The sequence below is a fragment of the Ascaphus truei genome, chromosome 5, assembly GCF_040206685.1.
Source record: "Ascaphus truei isolate aAscTru1 chromosome 5, aAscTru1.hap1, whole genome shotgun sequence".
Lineage (NCBI taxonomy): Eukaryota > Metazoa > Chordata > Amphibia > Anura > Ascaphidae > Ascaphus > Ascaphus truei.
The window spans coordinates 138143423-138166854 of NC_134487.1; the positions used below are offsets into that span (position 1 = coordinate 138143423).

General features: G+C 43.2%; 1 protein-coding gene across 3 annotated transcripts in view; it reads right to left on the reverse strand.

Annotated features, from left to right (window-relative positions):
* Positions 1-23432, reverse strand: part of ARHGEF37 (Rho guanine nucleotide exchange factor 37) — a 110249-nt gene that overhangs the window by 18832 nt on the left and 67985 nt on the right. For 2 of the 3 annotated variants that reach the window (XM_075600944.1, XM_075600945.1), the window contains exons 7-14: positions 21236-21435; positions 14838-14968; positions 14450-14554; positions 10412-10513; positions 8922-9251; positions 8187-8315; positions 6942-7137; positions 6079-6251 (exon numbers count right to left, since the gene is read on the reverse strand). In XM_075600944.1, coding sequence (XP_075457059.1) covers positions 6079-6251; positions 6942-7137; positions 8187-8315; positions 8922-9251; positions 10412-10513; positions 14450-14554; positions 14838-14968; positions 21236-21435 — 1366 coding nt within the window. Of the gene's footprint in view, positions 1-3758; positions 4690-6078; positions 6252-6941; positions 7138-8186; positions 8316-8921; positions 9252-10411; positions 10514-14449; positions 14555-14837; positions 14969-21235; positions 21436-23432 lie in introns of those variants that run through there. The other variant, XM_075600946.1, reaches the window with a different exon arrangement.

Genomic DNA, 23432 nt, shown 5'->3' on the forward strand with positions numbered 1-23432 from the left:
TTCCTCTTGCTTCTGTACAACCCCCAGGTAAGGCGGGTGATCCCGCTCATTCTTCCCCCTGTCTCCTCGGGTGCAGAAGTCCGCCGGACATCTGGGGAGGCCAGTTGCTGTGTTGTTCTACGGGCCCGAATCCATTCTGACTCCACTCCAATTCCGACCTCCATGCAGGGCAGGAGTCGGGGATAGCCGAACGAAAACACCCCCCAATGGGCCCGGCGGGGGCCCACAAGGTCAGGTATGTGACACGAGGCTCTGAGTTCGATGGGCCTCGAGGGTAGGGTAGCGTGAACGAGGCAATAGGCTATGTGCAGGTAGGGGTTATCTGGTGGGGGCTTGTGACAGGGTGAAGTCAGCCACTAACCATTATGCCTGGGAGACATATGTCTGGGTGCTTCATCCAGCACTCAGAGGGTTAACCCAAGAGGAAGGGTTGAGTAATCAGAAGGGAGCCAACACACCTGACAACCAGCATGACATATAAGGAAGTCATTACTGGTAATCAGGTGTCTCTCTCAGAAACTATCCTAGACAAGCTGCTATGCAGCAGATGCACAACTACAGCTCTAAAGTCACAGTAAGAACTGTTCACATTATTTTTCTGACTGTTTGATATATACTTACGGTTTGGTTATGGATTAGCCAGCCAGCCTGATAGATAGGCTTGCAGTGTTAGTAAGCTCTCCCAATGTGGAGCAGGATTTATTTTGCTGCTATATTTTGTGTTGCCTTAAAGGTACGGTGTGCCCAAATGTTACGTTCTATTGTGGAGAAATAAAACCACTTAAACTTAAACCTGAAACTCCACGTGTGGACTATTGACTGACCTGGCCTACAGGCCGTCCTGCCACAGGCCTCTAGACGACATCGACAGACAGGCAGGGAACGCCTCGCAGCAAATGGAGCTCTGGATCTTTTCTCACCCACCCTTGAGGATTTTTGGCTCGCCAGTCTTTCTGAGGCCCGTGGGGGACCTGTGTTGTGGTTGATACGATGGGTCCTTGAGGGTTCTTGCTGGTAATCGGGCTGAAATACCCAGGGATCTGAGGAACAGGTTGATTTCTTCTGGGTATTTGATGGATAATTGCTTTCCGTTTTTTATGATGATTAACTAAAATGGGAACCTCGACCTGTATCGAATGCCTTTGTCTTTTAGGAGCACAGTTAGGGGTCTGAGCTCACGCCTTCTGGCTATCGTTACTCTCAATAGGTCGTTGAAAATTTGTAGGGACATTCTCAAATGGAATATCGCATTTTTCCTTGAAGGCTGACATCCTTTTGTCCTTACTTGAGTAGTGGTGTAGCCTTACTATGACATCCCTTCTTCTCTTAGGATCTTCACACCTATGGCCCAGGGCTCGGTGAGCGTGGTCGATGTCCATCTCCCTATCCTAAAGGCCTGGGACAAGATTGGCGAGGTATGGGCGAAGATTTTTGGGTGTGATGGCCTAAGGGATATTTCTGACTCTCACGTTCTACCTTCTATCTCTGTTTTCTTGATCTTCTAGACCATCTTTTAGGTAGTTCACTTCATGCCCTAGCTGAATTATCTCATCGCTGGCTGCAGCTTGTAGTTGGAGGGCCTCGTGCATTTTGGTTTCTAGGTCTGTCGTTCTTTGAGTTAGGGTGTCTATTTCAAGCTTGAGCCCACTAACAGCCTTTTTCAAATCTTCTTGAAAGATAGGCGCATTTTAAGGAACAGATCTTCCATGTATTGTTTTGTGAATTCGTTCCCCCCTGTGCTCGCGGGCATCTGCTCCTTTTCTCTATCGGGAGGCGCACGTGTGGCCGCGCCATCTTGGGATTCGCTTCCGGACCCGGCGGTCAGTTGTGCTCCACTAAAGTAGCGGGAGACATCCCGCGACTGCGTTTTTTTTTTAGCTTTCCGTCCATGCTCAGCTGCTCTGAGGGTCAGTAGAGCCCAGAATGTTTAATTGATTTGGTATGGAAATGCCTTTTTTATGCGTTTGGTGTGTGAGGGTCTCCAGCCATCCTCGGTGACGTCATCGGAAGTCCTTGATCATTTTAGTCTTTTAGTTTTTTAAGTTGATTTATGCACATATCCATCTTGACCTTTATTATTATTGTATTTGCTTGTTAATAACTGTGTGCACCAGTGTGTTGTGATTTTGTGTGTTTTGTTCAACTTGGAGGCACAGAGTGGTTTTGATGGACCCTTTAATCTCCCTTAGCCCTGCCAAGGCTAGGCAGGCACCAGGTCCTGGGGAAAGATGATGAGAGGCAGAGCTGTGTGCGTTTAACTGTTAGGCTGTCTCCCCTTGCTTCCTCCTCACTGGAGCTGCTCCGAACAGCCGCTGTTTCCCCTACAGACCCACGTGACATGCCGTGACCTGCTGACAGTCTTGATTGGCGAATGGGAGGCAGTGCTGTGAGTAGGAGTGCAGGCAAGAAAGCCACACCATTTTCTTCGCCGTCCCCACGCTTTCCTCTGCATACCAGTCACTGGCGACCATTTTTCGACAGGGTCCAACTGTATTAGAGCTCAGAAGAACGCCCCCGCACCACCCCCACTCGCAGATGTCTCTCAGTCCCGTAGAGGGCCTGATCCCCCTGGATAAAGTGATCTCCTCCGGTCAAGCGCCACTAACACGGATCCCTGGGATCAAAATAGCTGTCGCACCCTCCTCCCTATTATTTTGTTTTTAAAGTTAGTTTGTAGACATGTGATTTGAGACTTGGGAGTGGTATGATTTCCAGGAAATCCCCCAGGGAATTCCCTTTAGTATGACTCACCTTATCTTTATTGGCTCTCTGGTAAGGGCGAGATTGGCTAATGCTAAATACAACACTTGACTCACCAAAACTCCCCCATTCAGAGGCTCCAAAAAATGCAATTTACAATCAATTTCCAGAGAAAAAAACAAAGACACATATTTGCTTTTAGCATTGTTCGGTCAGTTTAAGGAAGCCAATTTTAAAAATTTTTTAATGTTTACAAAAGGTTGTTTTTTGGCTGGCTACATGGAGCTGCACCTTTAATTACCTGATAAGGAATGCAATTCCTAAAGCAACCAGCAGAGAGCACAAGAGTAAACTGAACAGTCCAAAGTCCAGCCAATGTATCAGTGTGAGATCAGTAAGAGAATAAACAATGAATTAAAATAAAAATTATATCAGGTGCATCTGCTTTTCATCACAACAAGCACCTATGCACAGGACTGCTGACAGGTCGAGAGTGCAGGGGCATGTGTCCCATGCCCAGCAGTGTTCGTCTGGCCAACTCCAGGAGTTAGGCCCTGCTGGAAGTCAGGCCTAACTTCTGGTATTGGATGCCTGGGAGGGCCTCCCTCCAGCAGAGAGTGAGAGAGAGGGGGGGGGGGGGGAGGGGAGTGAGAGAGGGGGAGGGAAGTGAGAGAGGGGGGAGGGGGCTTCTTATGCCATTTTAATGTACTTTAATGTACTGATCATTATTTGGTTGATACAGCAACCATTTAGAAAGTCATATCCACTTCCCCTTTTGAAACAGGCTCTGACATGCATCTTTTTGAGCTCGACTTTTGGCAACAAAGTATCACAAACAGATCTGTTGCTGTGTTCAATTAGCAGACTGTATTACTCTGAAAGCTGTAACAATAATGTGTTACACTTAGTAATATAATGTTACATATCAGCTGCAGCATTTCACAGATTGCAGCACAGAGCTAGAAGGCGGCCATTTCATTAGGCACACAATCAGGATTTTTACAGATTTATAACAGGAGCACCAAACGATTGCCAGCTTAGGTAAGAATGTAGAATTATACATTGCCACATGCTTTGCATATACCAATAAGAAAAATAAATAAGAGAATGTAGTACTGTATTACTACTTTAATGGTACGATGGGAGACATGCAGAAAAGGCAGCAATAAATATAAGTGCAATAGACAGGTCAGTCCATGACACAGAATACAGAGCACATTTGTTGAGGGGCAGCGTTATTTATTTGATATTTTCATGATATAAAAATGCCTCATTTAAAAGGCGGCTTTCTCAGCGGAGCCTGAAAGAAGGAAAGTGTACGATGAGGTAATAGAATAAGCTCTATAAAGACCAGCCTGGATCATGGATCACACTGCTGATTGCAAGTTAGTTAGGCGAGTACTACCTGTATTATTAGCTGGTCAAACCAGGCAAATTAAAGTAAAGTAACTTGAGAAATAAAGGAGCCGTCCCATAGAGATCACAGAAAGCACTTGCCCCATCAGCAGTGAACAACGGGCTAGTATAAGAGCATTTGAAATGGTCAAATACATAGGTATTTTACAGCACAATACAATGGAGACTATGCTAAACCATAGCACACATTACAATAAATCCCATTCCCTAGAATAAGGGGAACTAAGTCTTAGCACGTTCAGTAACTTTGGGCCATGGAGTGATTTTGTGATATAATAATAATAAGTTTTCTTGTATAGCACTGACAGTGTACACAGCGCTTCACATAGAATTTTTGGCAGACACAAGTCCCTACCCTATAAAGTTTACAGTCTATTTATTGGTGTCGGAGGCACAGGGAGATAAAGTGACTTGGACAAGGTCACGTGGAGCTGATATGTAAAGTTGGAGACTACAATTTAAAACAATCGTCACCTTCCTGTAGTTTCGGGCACAGCCATGTCCTCTCTGTGTGCCTCAGATTCCAGCTGGGATACATAATAACCTGGCTTTGTCCTATTGTGAGTGAGATTGCTGCATGGAACAAAGGAAAGAACACTGAGCACTGAGCAGCCAGTTCGGAGCAGCACACCCTCCAGCTATCCTGTGGAGGAAGTCTAAATAAAACCTCATGTCAGCACGGTTTAAAGTGTCAGTCCCTCCTACGCTTTTTACAATCTTTATCTAATGTATTCTGGGGATATGACTGTGTGTCAACCCACAAACCTACAGGTCAATTGTTGTTTTGTTTGTTGTTTGTAAAGTAATTGTGATTTCATCATTAGTCAACCAGATAAACATAAAGTAGCTGACATGTCTGAATTGAGCTGACCCTAAGAAAAAAAAAACATTCATTTTTAACATCATACAAATAAGCAAAATTGTTACTTCACGGGTGACTGAATCTTTCCAATGAATTACACCAATAAGAAGTTTAAAAAAATAAATAAAAAGTTGTCCTGACAGGCTGTGATGTACTGCCCCTTTAAGGGAGATATCCCAGGTCACGTGTTTGCTTTATTTGCTTCCCTTTCCTGATCACATTCTTCATTGTGAAACCATTCAACGTGTTCTATTCTGGATAAATCTTTGTCAAGTATTTGTTTCGGGGACATAACTGTGATGGCCACCTTTGTAATCTGCTTCATAACTCATCCCTGTAAATGCTGCTGAATTATTTTCTTGTCTTGGTGTGAGCTTCTAACTATTTCTCAACAAACCCAGTGTGCATTACTGTACATGTTTTGTGATATATATATATATATATATATATATATATATATATATATATATATATATATATATATATATATATATATATATATATATATATATATATATATATATAATCAGTGGTTGACAAATCACCAAAAAATCTACTCGCCACACAAAAAAATCTACTCGCCACCTAGTACCAAACGTGTGCTGCTTGGGCCAATATTTACTCGCCCGGGGGTTAAATCCACTCGCCCGGGGCGAGCAAATGTATAGGTTTGTCGAACACTGTATATAATATATATATATATATATATATATATATATATATAATATATATATATATATATATATATTATTATTATCATTATTATTATTATTTATTTTTTCTTTGACAACTAACCTTTTTTTATGAGCACCTCCTTTGTATTGGTTGTGCCACCGTTCTCTTTTTGTGTGTGTATATAAATGACCTTAATTTGCAATGCTTAAAAGCTTATTTTAAAATGACGAAACAACTATTAAAAGAATGTTTTATTTATTGCCGTGTTGGTGTATATTGCCAAGTGGAGCTGCACTTTTTATTCTGTTGTGTACTCATTTGAATGCTGGGTGTTGTATTTGCTTCTGCTCGACCTATTCACTGAATTTCTGACCTGTGGGGCAATTAAACCTTTAGTCACTCGTCACTGCCAGCACCCCACTTACCTGGAAGATAGGTGTGGTATCCTGCAGTTTTGGGTAGGGACACTCTTGTGGAGTGTAGGAGTGCCGCCTTCTCTCCACGCTGTTGTTTGGTGCAAGAGAATTATGGGAGGGCTTAGAGATGTGCACTGCGTGGTAGGGTTGGAGTTTGTTGCAGAGCACGTATCCTCTTGAGCCTGCCAAATATAGACAAATGTTCAGGAACTTTTCATTTATCACCTATATGGTGCAGACGCTTTTTATTGTCAGGGGTGAAGAGTACGATTCACTAGACAGAATTAAGTTTTCATTACACTCCAGATAAAGCAGCATTTTATCTACTGCTTATAATTCTGGATATGATGGAAAAGTGGATATAGCAGATGGAAAAATAAGCTTAATGTTAAAGTCCCTGGCCTGTAAGTTAGTTTTTTTTTTTACTGCTGCTAGATCTTTGTGTCCTGCATTTCCTCTTCTAGTTCCTTGTGTGTCTGCTGACGGATATCTATTCGTTGTTCGGCTTATATAGTGCTGCGTCAGCTGACAGCGCAGTGCAAAAATACACTTGAAATATAAAAAGAGCCATATGAGTGATGAGGAGTCAAGAGTGACAGTCAAATAATTTACCTACTACAAATAATTCCTATTGTAAGGGTCTCTCCACATTATTGGCATATGCTCAAGAGGTGGAAGGTATAGCTATGATTAATCCTGGATTATGTAAAGCAATAAGGTATTTACTACTTAGGTTACCTCAGCATACAGACCATGAAGGTGATATACCTGGAAGATGGTTACCAGCGGGTAATACCAGTTCACCCACTATCAGAGATGTGTTTTTTACATCTCTATCCTGGCTTGCCTTATAATGATGTTCATTACTGTACCTCCTGTGTCCACCAGCCATCTATTTGTGTTCCCTTTGGTGTCTGAGAGCTGCAGAGCAGCCACCACCTCACCACGGTGGAGAGTCAGGTCCAGCTCTCGGCTGCCGCTGACATTGCTCATCACCTGGTAGATCTGGTCAGGCCCATGACGTTGCAATAGCAGATGGACCTGATGCTCGAAGGCAGGACTGTGTTCCTAGGAGAAGACACAAGCATTGAATGAAAAGATAGCACATATATTATCTCTCACTACCAACACAATGTCATATTGAAAGCTCTTCGGTGCAGGGACTCCTAATGTTACGTTTATGTCTCAAGAGCTTATTCCCATTATGTGTTATATGATTATGTCACGTGTATCACTGCTGTGAAGCGCTATGCTATGCATAGATGGTGCTATATAAATAAAGATATACATACATGCATACATATAATGACAAATACACAGCAATCTATCACATCAAACTTTACTTATGTGAGTACATTGGTGCATCAAAGTAAGAACCAAGCCTAATTCTGCAACAGTAAATGACAACTTTAGTAACATTCTTCCCGAGATTCACATTGAAAGGTTTATCAGCACTTAAGGCAGCAGTTCTGAGGTTAAATAAGTTAAAATATGTTTTGTTGCTTCTTCATTTCTTCAGAGGTAAAATCTCTGTGTTGTCCTTGAATCTATGGCTCACTGGCTCTGGCCCTCTCCCTGCAGAGTGATGTAATAACACAGTGATAGCCAAGTGCTAGGGACTATGAAGTCACTTATACTGGAGGCTGATATAAACACAGAGACAGTGGATCTGTTCCACCCACCACCGCACAGCAGAATGGAACATTTGGTTGCTGTTGTTTCACCGCCGGCGTTCGGCTGCAGGGGGACCCTCCACAGCCGCCAGTCGCTTCTAAGCTAAGTTTTACTGGTTAAGGTAGGTGGTTAATTTAAGGTGTTTAGGGTAAGGGTTAAACATAGGGACTTGGCGACTTGTGCCGGCAACAGGGTGAGTAGAGACAAAGCGTCGGTGGTCACATGGTCGAACGGCCGTGACCAACTGTACTAGACCGCATCACAGGCCCATGCAGTGGTTATACTGTAACTAAGATATAAAGCAGCGATTGTGCATGTGTTCAAATTATTTCTGCTAATGCTTTCCAAGCCTACAATCTTATTAACACCGTAAAACTACTGTAAGTTGTTATCATTATGATCTCTTACTTTTTATAAGGTGACGTGTAAAGAGGGGGACTCACCTGCACTGCTGGAGCGGGAATTTCCTCATTAAATTTCTTGGTTAAATTGCTGAGCTGCGAAACCGAATTCCTGATACATTCCTCTATCCACCTATTGAAGTCAGCCTCGGGAAGCATGCTGTACGGCATCTATGAGGAGAAGTAGGACTGCATTGAGGCTCACTCATCAGGCACCAAGCAAAGAACTCACCTGTGCCTGGGGTGGAGACAGCCTTGTATATGAGACACCTTTTAGATGTACACTATCATTGCTTAAAACAGTACTTTTTTATTTTTTTTAACAAACTGCATATGTAGGTACAGTAAATAATCCCTCATAAGAAACTGTAAGAATCATTTTATAAAGAGAGGACTTCCCCAGAGACTAAAAAGTCAACAGGTGAGTGAAAGGATGATCATCATTTACTTTCATACAGTTTTAATTTGTGGTTAAGCTGGGTTTCCTTAGTTTAGGGAAAGTGTGTAACCATTTGACCATCTCTTCTCCAAGGAGCTTGAAAACCCCCTTTATGTTCATTCATCATAAGAAAAAGCTAACACTCGACCTCCAGTTTTAACTTAATTTATGCCATGTAGAAATAGATGGTAAAGAACTACCCAACTGTATGCTGCTCTCACCTTCCAGACCGAACGTATCTACTCCCAAATGTATGTAGTTGTACTCACCAATCAAGGACCACGTAAGTGAAGACCTTAGAAAAGTGAATAGGATAAATCTCATCACGCACACTGTACCTGAGACGCCTGTACTTCAGCAGCATGGAGCACCTGTCTTGCCAGTTCTCGCTGCATGGCAAGGAAGGTGAGCAAGAGCCGATGAAGCCACTGCAGGGACAGAGAGATGCAGCTTGGCAACTCAGACAGCAGCAGGGAGTATAATGCCATGTAGGTGTTCATGATGTCCTCCTCCTCCCACGTCACTTTGCCTGTCTGACTACGTTTCTCTTCCAGTTTTTCATAGTCCAGTAGCTTGTCCGTGTGCTTCCGGATCAGGTTCTGAGGACCCTCGAGGCATTTAGATAAGTTGCTAAGAGGCAGCAGGACCAGTAACTGCAGCCTCCTTTTCTGTAGGTTAATGAGAGAAACGTTTGAAGTGAACACTTAGAACAATCTGATATGCATCTTTAATTGATCAATCAGGGAGATTGTTACTGAGCAATGCACTGCATGCATCTCTAGGAAAGTCTTAGGCTTTGTCCATAGTGAAAGCGCGCGAGCGCTACAGTGCTACAGTGCTAAAGTGCTACTTGCCTCGGGGGAGCTTTCCTCTCCGTGTGTGGACTGTAGGTGTGGACTGTAGGTTTGTGTGGATGTGTGGACTGTAGGTTTTTGGAAAGCGAGCAAGGGGGTGGGCACGTTGGGCGCGGTCTTGACGTGGGGGTCGTGTCAAGGAAATGTCATGCATGAGAACACGCCTTTAGCAAATAATAAAATGCATAATGCCATGCAATTTACAGAAGTATTCTGCAAACATTTATATATACACTATGTCATGCATGAAAACATGCCTTGTTAAAAAAAAATTACAAAATGTGATGCATTGAAATAAGTATTGTACACTACAAAAAAATTTTTATATATAAGTAATGGACAATACATCAGAGATTTCTCTCCATATATTATCATTTATATTTCTGCCATGGAATGAATTAAAGGTTCACGTTTGTAAACCTCCAAAATCAAATGTTCAATAGTTGAGTTGTCTAAATTGTCACAGCAAGCACAACTCGACTGACAAAAAGTTATTTGAACAGTATCCAGGCAGAATAGCTTACTAAATTTTCATTGGCTGTTAGCCGTTCACAAGACCAGGCTGCCTCGCTGCAATAGCTAACAAGTTTATCTCCTCTGCTTTTGGTATCCTTGTATATCACGTGCACGTGCAAGCTAGCGCTCACTATGGCTATGCGCTTTGGAATACACACGTTTGTTTGTAGCGTGAGCTATGTAGCTCGCTCCGTATCTTGCACTATGGATGAGGCCTTACACGGCAATCCTCCATGTAGAGGCCTAGCAAGGAGAGGACACTAATACTTTGCTATTCTGTATGAGGAGGGCATCTACTGTGAAGATCAGTAGGTGACTATATGAGGGGAGAAGGTGTTACAGTATATAGCTGTGCTCTACAACACTATCATGTTCAGGAAATAATAATGGAGTGATGCTCTGTGGGCTCCACTGAAAAAATGAATGACATGTTAAATTCCAACAATTTGGTCACGTACAAACTCCGGGTAGATTTTCTTGTACAACTCTTCAGAAAAACACTGGAACTGCTGGGCCGGTCCCTCCAGTAGAGACGCTTGGGGTGGAATGCTGAAGACGACCTGGGAACACAACAGGGTGTGTATACATGCTGATTAGAGCAGATGTAAAGGCACTGAACACACTTCTACAAACCTCCATATTATAACCACTTCACTGAAAGGGAGGTAGCTAAAGCTAAGGCGATAACACACGTATCTGCAGTAAGTACATTTGAAATAAAATGACTGGGATATTTTACATTTTTGCACTGTATATAAGCCTAAATATGTGACGATTTGTAATACTGAGTGTATTAGGAAGCTGAGTAGCATTGGAATTATTTTCTTATCTTTCTGGCTAATCTTCACCCAGTTTTATTTTTACATATAGTTCAACAGACAGAGTTGCACTGATGCTACGAAGGTGCAAAACTAAACAATTCTATATAAAAAAAAAATCACAACGTTCCAATCCTAGTTAGGCACCATTTTTAGAATGTACCCCCTCCAAACACCATTTGTGTATTGTGTTTCAGTGACTGTGCATTCCCAGAGAAATGCTAAGTATATTCACTTTTCATATCAAGGATGTAAAAAGCCCTAGTGTTTGTTTGCATGGTACACTCTGCAACAATTTAGTGCATGTAGCAACTGGTTAAGATGCAATTCATCTTCCCATGGACTCTTGTACTTTATAGGCAGTCCTTTTTACATCCTGGACATTGCTATTGCCCTCTGTGTATTCACTCATATTATTGTATTGTATTGTATTGTATGTCTTTATTTGTATAGCGCCATTAATGTACATAGTGCTGCAGAGTAGTAATACACATTGTAATCATATAAATAACAAATAATATAAATAACAGGTCATGGGAATAAGTGCTTCAGACATAAATGTAACATTTAGGAAGAGGAGTCCCTGCTCCGAGGAGCTTACAGTCTAATTGGTATGTAGGAGGAACGTACAGAGACAGTAGGAGGGCATTTTGGTAAGTGCTTCTGCAGGGGGGCATTATCCTTAGGAAGCTTTCAGCAGCAGTATATCACATCTTACTTTGCAATACTTGCTTGTCTCTTGTTATTTATGGTGAGGAGTCCCCTCCATTTTACAATTTTTTTCTATGTACTTTTAATGGTACATCAATAAAATTATTTATACTTGACTCGGTATTCCCATGTGCTCTCTTAGGCTACGCTTATAGTGCCGGCGACGGTCGCTGGAAAATCAAATAGAGGTGACTTCCAGCGATCGCGACCAATCCGTCGCTCCGTCGTGTTGCGCTTACTATAAGCGCACGCGACGGCGGCAATGCATTTGTTTTGCCGTGACTTCGCGTCGCCGGCACTATAAGCGCAGCCTTAGGGAATCTCTCTTGTTGTTTCCATTTATCCATATCCCTGAGCACCGTTAGAACTTGTTTGTTAGAGTTAATTCTAGCTTGTGGGTACTATTCTATTATCTTGGGGCTCGGATGCGGTATTTTTCTGTGTTTTGAATATATATAAAACTTCACTTCATATAGCACTTCTCTCCTAATGGGACTCAAAGCGCTTCACAATTACAGTATAGTGCGCAGTACGCACAAAGAGCTGACACCGGGAGTTGAACCAGGTTCCCCTGATTTAAAATTAGTGACAGTGTTTGCAGAGTCAGTGACTTCACTCACTAAGCTGATATTTATATACACAAAATGTGACAGTCATGGATTCTGTAGGCTAAAGTGCGGTGCAGTAAGTGTGCTTTCCAGCATGCAGGCGATGATTAAACTCCTCTGGAGAGGCTAGCTGAAGGTGCAGCTAATTAAGACAGACTGAACTCCTGAATGCAACAGTGTTTAAAGACAGTCAGCAAGCTGCCAGAGCTGAGAGACTTTCCCTAACCAGTAAGGACACTGGTTGGTACAGTTCTGCATGCCTGCTGGATACAGGGCCTGCTGGGACTGCCTGGGACCCACAGCTAGGAATAGAATCTCCATTAAACCAGACAAGCCTGCTGGACGCAGGGCTTGCATACAAGTTACCAGCATTCCAACCCTGCTGAGGGAGAAGAGCTGTCCTTTCTACAAGGTAACGCAATATCCAGAGGGATTTCCTGGACTCGCCTGGGATAGAGTTGTCACACCTCAAGATAAGGACTTTTTTGTATATGTTGTAGTGCTTGGGACTGGAAGTAGCCTAGCTACCCAATGGGACATTCAGGAACATTGCTGTCTAGTTAGCCTCCCTACTGTGGAGTAGGTTTTGTTTTTATGATTTGTTTTGCCTTAAAGGGACAGTGTGCTTACATCGCTGTGTTTTGGCTATGGTGACCCACGTGATTAGGTCACGTGATTTATGTGTCAGTCACTCTGCTACCGGAAATCTGGTGTTTGATAGTTGCAGCGTCTATTAGCTGTTGTGATTATTGAACTTTGTTTGGGCAGGAGACGAGAGGTCATGTGAGAGTAACAGGAGCTGTTATTTGGGTCCATGTAGGTCCTGCTTTGCGGCAGTAGACTCTGGGAAACCATAAGTTACCTGAAGGCTGTCTGTTACCCTAAACCTAGACCTGTCTGTCCACTGGAGCATGGCCAGCAAGTAGCTGAATGAAAACTGTTGTTATTTCGTTCCACAACCTAGATTAGCTGGAGCCTGGGATCCCCGAGATACACTTACCCACTGCAAGTTTTCATCTTACTTGTCATAAGTAAGTATTTCTCTGCAGCTAACAATCGTTATTAAAATTTGTAACAGTACTATGCTATGGAGCGTGCGCTTCTCTTTTTATGTTGTTTGAGATTTTCATTGTTGATTTGGTAGATCATCTGAGAAGCTGCCCAGGACTCCTGAATACAGGTTTTTATTTCCCACAGATATCCATTGGCAGTGGCGGATTTCCCATTAGGCCCATTAGGCTCGGGCGGCAAAATTTTGGGGCGGCAAAATTTTGGGGCAGCAAAAATGTTCGCCCCATATACATTTGCTGTGCTCTCGGGCATATCGGACATAATGGGAATGCACTTATATGTGTCGGCCGCCTCCTTGCTGCTGCCCCCTCCATCACCTTTGGAATCCCAGTGTCTAATGATGTCTCGGATGCCCGAACGTGACGTCAGACGGCATCTCGTTGCCATGGCAATGTGACGTCAAATGATGTCATGACATCGAGTTACCATGACAACACGATGCCATGTGCCATCACGTTTATTACGTATATGGCGTCATTTGACACTGGGATTCCAAAGTAGATGTGGGGCAGAAGCAAGGAGGCAGCAGGACACACATAAGTGCCTATGGACAGCAAATTTTCAAATCAATTATTTTGCTTTATTATATTTTTCACAGTTATTCATTGCACTGTATTGTTAACTTAACAGTACAGCTTAGCGCTGACATCTTTTTTTTATATATATATATATATATATATATATTTTATATATATATATATATATATATATATATATATATATATATATATATATATTATTGCACTCGTATGTTGCAAAAAGAGGGTGAGACTTTTATTTACATATTGAAGAGGGTGAAAGCATTGATATGTAAATAAAAGTCTCACTCCCTTTTTGCAAAGTTCCTACAAGTGCCAACTGTTTTTTTTCATGGAGTGTTCTGCTCATGAAAGAGATAGCAGGTAAAATAAAATGTTTTACATGACATCAGCGTAATTTGGTTTCCTTTAAAAAGATGTAACCCCTCTGACAGTAACTGTTTTACTTATTTGTATCTTGTAAAAAATTAACATTCATAAATATGTGTGTGTGTGTGTGTACATACACATGTGTGTGTGTGTGTGTTCCAGGGTCTGCAACATGTTTCCAAAAGGTCAGAGGTCAGAGGAGACATAGGCCCATATTTACAAAGCGGTACAATGCCATAAGACCCGTTCTGATGCTGAAAGACACCTGACCACCTATTCAACTGTATGGACTGCATGGTGTCTAGTGAAATAGCACTGCCCAGTAAATACAGTATGGCTCAAAATAACAGACCCCGTATTCATCCCTGTTCGGAGCTCACCTCTAGATTCTTCACATAACGTGCAGCATTTTCCTTCAGTTGAGTGACGCCAGTTGTCAGTGCCTGAAACTTCTCTGCCAAGCTGTCAAACTCCTTGTTTTCTCTCTGCCGAGAAAGAGAGCTGCTACTGAATGGCACCAAGATAGTGGCAAACCGAACCCTCAACTGCACCAGGCTATACCCTCCTGCGATTATGGGACATTTATTCAACATCCTCATCTCTGTGTCATTTAATTCCAGGGGACGAATTTATCATTTGGATCTACTTTGTCTGCACAAAAACTGCAGGAGTGACAGATAAATGGAAAATGTTTGAGGGAAAAGAACTTTAAAGAGAGAAGAAAAAGAAAAGACTTGACAAAGGAAGCCTCCTATGACTGTGTCTTACCCAGGGCACTATGCCTGCTTGGCGCTTGAACATTTGGCTTAAGCGTTGAGTTTTCTTAGACAATGTATGAGTGTTGAGACTGGACACCCGCTCCCGCAGAGTCCGCTGCTCCACCCGGACGTACTTGCTGGCTGTGGAAATACAGAACAGAGGGGGTCTAGCAGAAACCTGGACATACAATGGCGGTGATGTCATTTATAGGAGCCTTCCCTCCAGTGCACTCAAGACATGTGCTGCCAATAGCTTTGAGTTTAATATTGCTTATTATTTACATATTGCTATGGGCGATATGGAAATAGTAGGGCACCCACCCTCCTAATTATGTCAAGATAAATGCATCAACTGCACAGCACTCAGTAGAGCAATATGTGCAATAAGATCCTCTTCCTACCAATCCATCAGTATAGTTATGGCGGAGAATGAAGTTAGACATAGCACACAGTGTTACAGGGGAGGATTGAAATACTGTGTCGCAGTTGTAACAATTCCAATTTTTGCATTGGACCAAATAGTTTACTAAGCACTGTAATGTGTACCATGAATTATGTTTCATATACTATCTAAAGGAAATACTGTAAGTTCCACTGGTTGATTTTGTGGTATTTCCTATTGGTTTCTATATGTACAGACTACTTGATACCTTCCCTTGGTCAAGGTATTGGTGAATAACAGTCCCTACCTCCATTTATCCGTTCCATTTATTCCATTTAAACGTCTATTCTATCTTTTTTTCAGTCATCTCTTTTCAATGAATTGAGGTGAAGAAAACAGACAGATCCTTGTTGCTGCACATTTAATGCCTCTTGTCATAATATGATTCATGTAAAGAAATTAAAATTACTTGAATTCAAAATAATGCAAAATTATTTGGGTGTAAGACTAACAAATTAGTAAAAACAATTAAAACTGTGTGTTGAGGGGGAGGGGGGCGTACTTGAAACTAAAGTATAGACATTATATTGGCATGCAGAGTATCCGCCAAGGAATATAATGTGAACAGGTACTGTATATTAAAGCTGCAGACCAAGTCATATCCTATACGTGTGTTTTATAATACTATAAATCAGTTCTATGCTATGAGAAAATACTTGTAGCATTTTTTTAAACAACTCTGAATTACATTTTTAATGTATTATAATGTAACAAAAGTGAATGGGAGATCCATGGCACTATGGATTTTTGAAAAGAAACGTATTCTTTCAGTGACACACACGACGTTCCGAACTGCACAGAGTTCTTTTACAAGTGACTGGCATATAATGTAACAAGCTTTTTGTTTCTATAGCAAAGTCTATTCTATTACAAAGTCACAGATACTGAGTCAATACTCCTTTGTAGCCATTTAGTGAACCCCTGAGCTGAATCTTCACCGATCGATCACAGGAGAACGGATCGATCGGCATCTTAGCTACTTACTTATCATTGCTGCATTAAAGAGGCTTGTTGATGATAAACACTGGTTATATATAGGCTGTTCTATTAATATAAGCAGATCCTTGGGTTATAGCCAGAAGTTCAGTAGTTTAACACTTCTAGTTAAAGAATTGTAGTAGACTATTATAAAAAGAACAGTTTTGCAAAATCCTGATGAAGTGGCAGCAAATAGTGTTCTCCTGGTCTTTAGTTAAGGTAGAACTCATGTGCATAAATTGCTAGACAAGGGACATTTCGAGGGGCAGCATTAGGCTGCGCTTATGGTGATGGCGACAGCGGCGCTGACGTTGCGTCAAAACCAATGCATTGCCGCCGTCGTGTGCACTTATAGTAAGTCATCTCAATTTGATTTTTCCAGCGACCGTAGCCTGACTTCACCGTCGCCATCGCCTCGCCGACACTTTAAGCGCAGCCCAAGACAGTTTCCCTGCACTAATATTCCATATGAATGGAATATATCAAATGTATCTGCAAGTTTATCTATGGCTTCTTCGTAACAGGTCTTTGCGGTTTTATCCGTTGGCAACATAGAGTATCCAGCTTGTTGCAATTCAAAAGTAGCCTTTTAACAAAAGGGGTTGTTTACTAATAGTCAATGTTTGTAAAATCACCCTGTTGCCACACAAAAAAGATGGCTGCCGTGTTTATCCCCATAGCTATTATTTTGGTTAAGGGTGCTCTTTATATAGTATCTGGAGATAAGATCTATCTATCTCCAATAAATATATCATGGCAAAGGTCTGTAAATTGTATATATCTGAAGTATTATACCACAATTATCTCCACAGCACTAGAATGGCCTCCCACCGAAACGCCTAGTGCTGCAATAGAAAAATCAAGTACAACTCTCCCCCCTTCCTCTGTGATGGCGTCACATGCTCTGTGATGTCACACGCGCCCTATGCGTGTTTCACCAATAGTTTTCGTCTGGGTTAGTGTCAGCGGTCCTACATCTGGGATTCTATAGTGCATCGTTGCCATGGAGATTTCAGACGCTGTATTATATTTCATGTGCATTTGTACTGTATGTCGTAAGGGTCGTTGTGCTCAATCAGTTCGTTTTTTCAGCCCTCCTAGCGACCATCCTTTATCAGGTAACATTCTATGTTAGCGTTTTGCACCATAATTCTTGCTCTGTCTCAAGCACTTTATAATGTGCTGATCTTTACTAAACACCATTTTGTAACTATGCACTCGATGAGGTCATCATGCCGTCACCAATTCAAAATAATATTTATTACATTATCAAATAATTCTTAAATGTAATAACCTACTGTGACATTCCTATAATTACTTACTGTGCTTTTTTTCTGCAAGACACGGCGAAAAATAAAAAGGGGTCCCTTTTTTCTGGTCTGTCTGTCTGTCCACACACACATTGGCTTTAGAGGTACATTGCTTATTTGTACATGTAGAACATGTTTGACTAATAGCTTGGTAGGAATTCTATTATGGAGGAATCTTTGGTGTGTTGGGGTCGGCTAGGGGGGTGGCTGTGGGGGGTAGTTCCCCTAGAAAGGGAGCTTAGGCCCCCTGGGTGAGTGGTGTGTGGGGGGAGTGGGGTTGGAGGGGACAGGATTTAACCTATTGTATGCCATAGCAGTTATACCTGTATAGTATACAATGGGCAATGAGCTAGTTAGGGTCATTAACGTTGGAATATGTATTTATTTATTTATGTGCCATAGCGAATTTAAAGATATTTTCTGGCACTGGGAGACTCCTTACAGCCTATTTAACTCTATGGCCTTCCAGGGCAGGAAGGTCTTTAATGGCAGAAACTGCTTAATAAATATGGGCCACAGGCCCAGATGCACGAACCTCCATTAGCCTATTTAATTTAACGTTAACCAAAATCAACATTGCGTTAATCCTAATGTATTCACTGAAATAACGTATCGATATATTTCTACGGATGTTAGATTTACTCATGTGCAAATCAGATACTAATGATCCGTTTGCCTAACATCGTAGATGCACTAAACTCCATTAAGGTGAGTGCAGGAAAATAACGTTAGGATAAATAGGTCACCCCTAAACTTGCTGTTAATCCCAACCAGACCATGATTATCCTAACGTTATGTCATAGAATTCCCTATAAAGACAAATATGTGTTAAAGTAAAAGGTGGTAGAATTGTATTTAGTATAGAGGTGCAGTGTCAGAGCTGTGAGTGGGGATATAATGCAGGAGGAGTAAGCTGCAGTGTCAGCGCTGTGAGTGGGGATATAATGCAGGAGTAAGCTGCAGTGTCAGAGCTGTGAGTGGGGATATAATGCAGGAGGAGTAAGCTGCAGTGTCAGAGCTGTGAGTGGGGATATAATGCAGGAGTAAGCTGCAGTGTCAGCGCTGTGAGTGCGGATATAATGCAGGAGTAAGCTGCAGTGTCAGAGCTGTGAGTTGGGATATAAAATGCAGTGTCAGCGCTGTGAGTGGGGATATAATGCAGGAGTAGTAAGCTGCAGTGTCAGAGCTGTGAGTGCGGATATAATGCAGGAGTAAGCTGCAGTGTCAGAGCTGTGAGTGGGGATATAATGCAGGCGTAAGCTGCAGTGTCAGAGCTGTGAGTGCGGATATAATGCAGGAGTAAACTGCAGTGTCAGAGCTGTGAGTGGGGATATAATGCAGGAGTAAACTGCAGTGTCAGAGCTGTGAGTGCGGATATAATGCAGGAGTAAGCTGCAGTGTCAGAGCTGTGAGTGCGGATATAATGCAGGAGTAAGCTGCAGTGTCAGAGCTGTGAGTGCGGATATAATGCAGGAGTAAGCTGCAGTGTCAGAGCTGTGAGTGCGGATATAATGCAGGAGGAGTAAGCTGCAGTGTCAGAGCTGTGAGTGCGGATATAATGCAGGAGTAAGCTGCAGTGTCAGAGCTGTGAGTGGGGATATAAAATGCGGTGTCAGCGCTGTGAGTGGGGATATAATGCAGGAGTAATCTGCAGTGTCAGAGCTGTGAGTGCGGATATAATGCAGGAGTAAGCTGCAGTGTCAGAGCTGTGAGTGCGGATATAATGCAGGAGTAAGCTGCAGTGTCAGAGCTGTGAGTGCGGATATAATGCAGGAGGAGTAAGCTGCAGTGTCAGAGCTGTGAGTGCGGATATAATGCAGGAGTAAGCTGCAGTGTCAGAGCTGTGAGTGGGGATATAAAATGCGGTGTCAGCGCTGTGAGTGGGGATATAATGCAGGAGTAATCTGCAGTGTCAGAGCTGTGAGTGCGGATATAATGCAGGAGTAAGCTGCAGTGTCAGAGCTGTGAGTGCGGATATAATGCAGGAGGAGTAAGCTGCAGTGTCAGAGCTGTGAGTGGGAATATAATGCAGGAGGAGTAAGCTGCAGTGTCAGAGCTGTGAGTGCGGATATGCAGGAGTAAGCTGCAGTGTCAGCGCTGTGAGTGCGGATATAATGCAGGAGTAAGCTGCAGTGTCAGAGCTGTGAGTGGGGATATAAAATGCAGTGTCAGCGCTGTGAGTGGGGATATAATGCAGGAGTAAGCTGCAGTGTCAGAGCTGTGAGTGGGGATATAATGCAGGAGGAGTAAGCTGCAGTGTCAGAGCTGTGAGTGCGGATATAATGCAGGAGGAGTAAGCTGCAGTGTCAGAGCTGTGAGTGGGGATATAATGCAGGAGTAAGCTGCAGTGTCAGAGCTGTGAGTGCGGATATAATGCAGGATTAAGCTGCAGTGTCAGAGCTGTGAGTGGGGATATAAAATGCAGTGTCAGCGCTGGGAGTGGGGATATCAGATGCAGTGTCAGCGCTGTGAGTGGGGATATCATGCAGGAAGTAGTAAGCTGCAGTGTCAGAGCTGTGAGTGCGGATATAATACAGGAGTAAGCTGCAGTGTCAGAGCTGTGAGTGCGGATATAATACAGGAGTAAGCTGCAGTGTCAGAGCTGTGAGTGGGGATATAATGCAGGAGGAGTAAGCTGCAGTGTCAGAGCTGTGAGTGCGGATATAATGCAGGAGGAGTAAGCTGCAGTGTCGGAGCTGTGAGTGGGGATATAATGCAGGAGTAAGCTGCAGTGTCAGCGCTGTGAGTGGGGATATAAAATGCAGTGTCAGCGCTGGGAGTGGGGATATCAGATGCAGTGTCAGCGCTGTGAGTGGGGATATCATGCAGGAAATAGTAAGCTGCAGTGTCAGAGCTGTGAGTGCGGATATAATACAGGAGTAAGCTGCAGTGTCAGAGCTGTGAGTGGGGATATAATGCAGGAGGAGTAAGCTGCAGTGTCAGAGCTGTGAGTGCGGATATAATGCAGGAGGAGTAAGCTGCAGTGTCAGAGCTGTGAGTGCGGATATAATGCAGGAGGAGTAAGCTGCAGTGTCAGAGCTGTGAGTGGGGATATAATGCAGGAGTAAGCTGCAGTGTCAGAGCTGTGAGTGCGGATATAATGCAGGAGTAAGCTGCAGTGTCAGAGCTGTGAGTGGGGATATAAAATGCAGTGTCAGCGCTGTGAGTGGGGATATAATGCAGGAGTAAGCTGCAGTGTCAGAGCTGTGAGTGCGGATATAATGCAGGAGTAAGCTGCAGTGTCAGAGCTGTGAGTGGGGATATAAAATGCAGTGTCAGCGCTGTGAGTGGGGATATAATGCAGGAGTAGTAAGCTGCAGTGTCAGAGCTGTGAGTGCGGATATAATGCAGGAGTAAGCTGCAGTGTCAGAGCTGTGAGTGCGGATATAATGCAGGAGGAGTAAGCTGCAGTGTCAGCGCTGTGAGTGGGGATATAATGCAGGAGTAAGCTGCAGTGTCAGAGCTGTGAGTGGGGATATAATGCAGGAGTAAGCTGCAGTGTCAGAGCTGTGAGTGGGGATATAATGCAGGAGTAAGCTGCAGTGTCAGCGCTGGGAGTGGGGATATCAGATGCAGTGTCAGCGCTGTGAGTGGGGATATAATGCAGGAGTAAGCTGCAGTGTCAGCGCTGGGAGTGGGGAAGTTCTGCACAGCAGTTTTGAGGTACACAGATCTCACCGACTTCCTTGAATCTCTTGTACTTGTTGATGTTAAGATTCACCTCCTGCATAGTAGCAGACGCTCTCTGCAGTGCAACGCGTGACTTGTCGTTGGGGGGGACGCTCTCCAGGATCTTTTGCAGTAACAGCGGGTACTTGGTGATACGCTGCACGGGCATTACCAGGTAGAAGCTGAGGTCAAATGATTGGGCTGTAGACCTGTGTGAGAGTGCGAGCAGATAAATACTATGTGTGTACTACTGTAATACTTTCACTGATTGATATATACCGTATTTCCTCGATTCTAAGACGCACCTTTTTTCACATTTTAACATGTCTGAAATCGAGAAGCGTCTTAGAATCGATGTCTTTGAAAAAAGGTTACCAGTATTTGCACCTGGTTCCTGTACCAGTATGGCCGCTAATGCCTTCTACTATTTGTCTCCCGGATCCAGGTTGGCTGCGCTGCTGCCGCATTCTGTTACCCGCACTTTGGTTGGACACGCTTCTCTGTCTCTGTCTTCCACATCCTCATTGCCTGAACTACCGAGCTCTCACCTCTCACCTCGCTGTCCCATCCAATCCCCTGGCCGCTTTCTTGGCAGTGGCCGGCGGGTCGGGCCTGTGCTGTGTCGCGTTCTCCTCCCAACCCCCAGAAGACAGTCCGTGTGTGCACCCCGGGCCCAGCATGGAAGAGGAGCCCGGCGGCCCAGCCTCATAGAGAAAAGGTAAGGTGCAAAACAGCGCTAATGATATTGATTGAAATTAAATAAATGTTCAGGCAGCCAGGTGGATGACTGGTAGTACAACCAGTCAGGGAAGCAAAATGAGAAAAAAGGTTAAACCGGCGCCAAAGGGGGGTAAATACCAGACCAGTGGAGGGTGTGACAGTCCAAATACAGTCCTTGGGATGCTGAATAGTGATGATTTCAACTCAGCAGTGTATATGTGGAAAAAGAAAAGAAAAAGATAATGGTGCAGTAAATCAACACAGGGGGGGGGGGGAAATGCACAGATAATTTACAGATAATGACAAACAAGACATACAAACATGAAACAATAGCACGGCCTAAATATTAATAAAAAGCAATTTATTTGTGTGGAAAGTGCATGAACCGCATCCGGAGGGGTAAAATTACAACCCTACTCACAGAATGCTGGAAGGGTACAGGCAATGATCTGGTGCGTGCAGCTGGGCTCTCAAGATGGCGACCGGAGCACTTGGGCTGGCGTCTACACGTGACTGGAATGCCAGGCTGGTGACTCAGATGACGGGACCTCTGGGCGGACGTGACGTCACCTCCGTTGTAATTTCTCCACCGGCTCACAGGTCTCCAGTCCTCCAGTCCTCCTCAGCAGCCGCAATATCGCCGCACCGGTTTTAAAACACTTTTCAGAGACTGCAGATTTCTCCTTAGGAACTGCAGACTTCTTCCACACAGTGAAACACTCTAAAAACTTGGAACTTCCCAACGCGTTTCGTACGCATGCGCGTACTTTTTCAAGGGATGTGCTTGTCTAATAGTCTCCATGGTATATATACCATCAGTCCAAAGTCCTGGTTGGTTAATTGGATGGCATTAACCCCACTTAGGGCTAATAGATCACAGCACATGAACAAAGGCCTGTTGCTAATCAACATACATTACAAACATATAACATTAATTGGGATAACAGAAAAAAGAGAGGAAAAACATTAAAAACATTTAAAAAGACATTTAAAAAGACATTAAAAATATACAATGGCAGAACAATGAATTAATGACTTAAAATAGAATGACGCAAATAAATAATTATAAAAAGGCTTTGAGTTCAAAATCGATATTCATTCCTTTAGGGGAGAGAGTTTTAAGTTCATATATCCAGTAAGCCTCACGTATACTGGCCTGCTGGAGTCTACTCCCCCCTCTGGGGTTAACATCAACTTGTTCAATTGCCTGACAGATAAGACCCTTGGGATTTTGATCATGGTACAGAGAGAAATGGTGTGAGACACTATGTGTCACTAAGCCCTTTTTAATGTTGTAAATATGCTCATAGACACGTCTCTGGAATGTTCTCCCTGTTCTGCCCACATATTGCAAGCCACAAGGGCATTGCAATAAATATATAACATATGTAGAGTGGCAGTTGATGAAATTATATATAGGGTAACTCTTATTAGTAACACTAGATGTAAATTTTTTTGAGTTTTTACTAAATGAACATGCTACGCA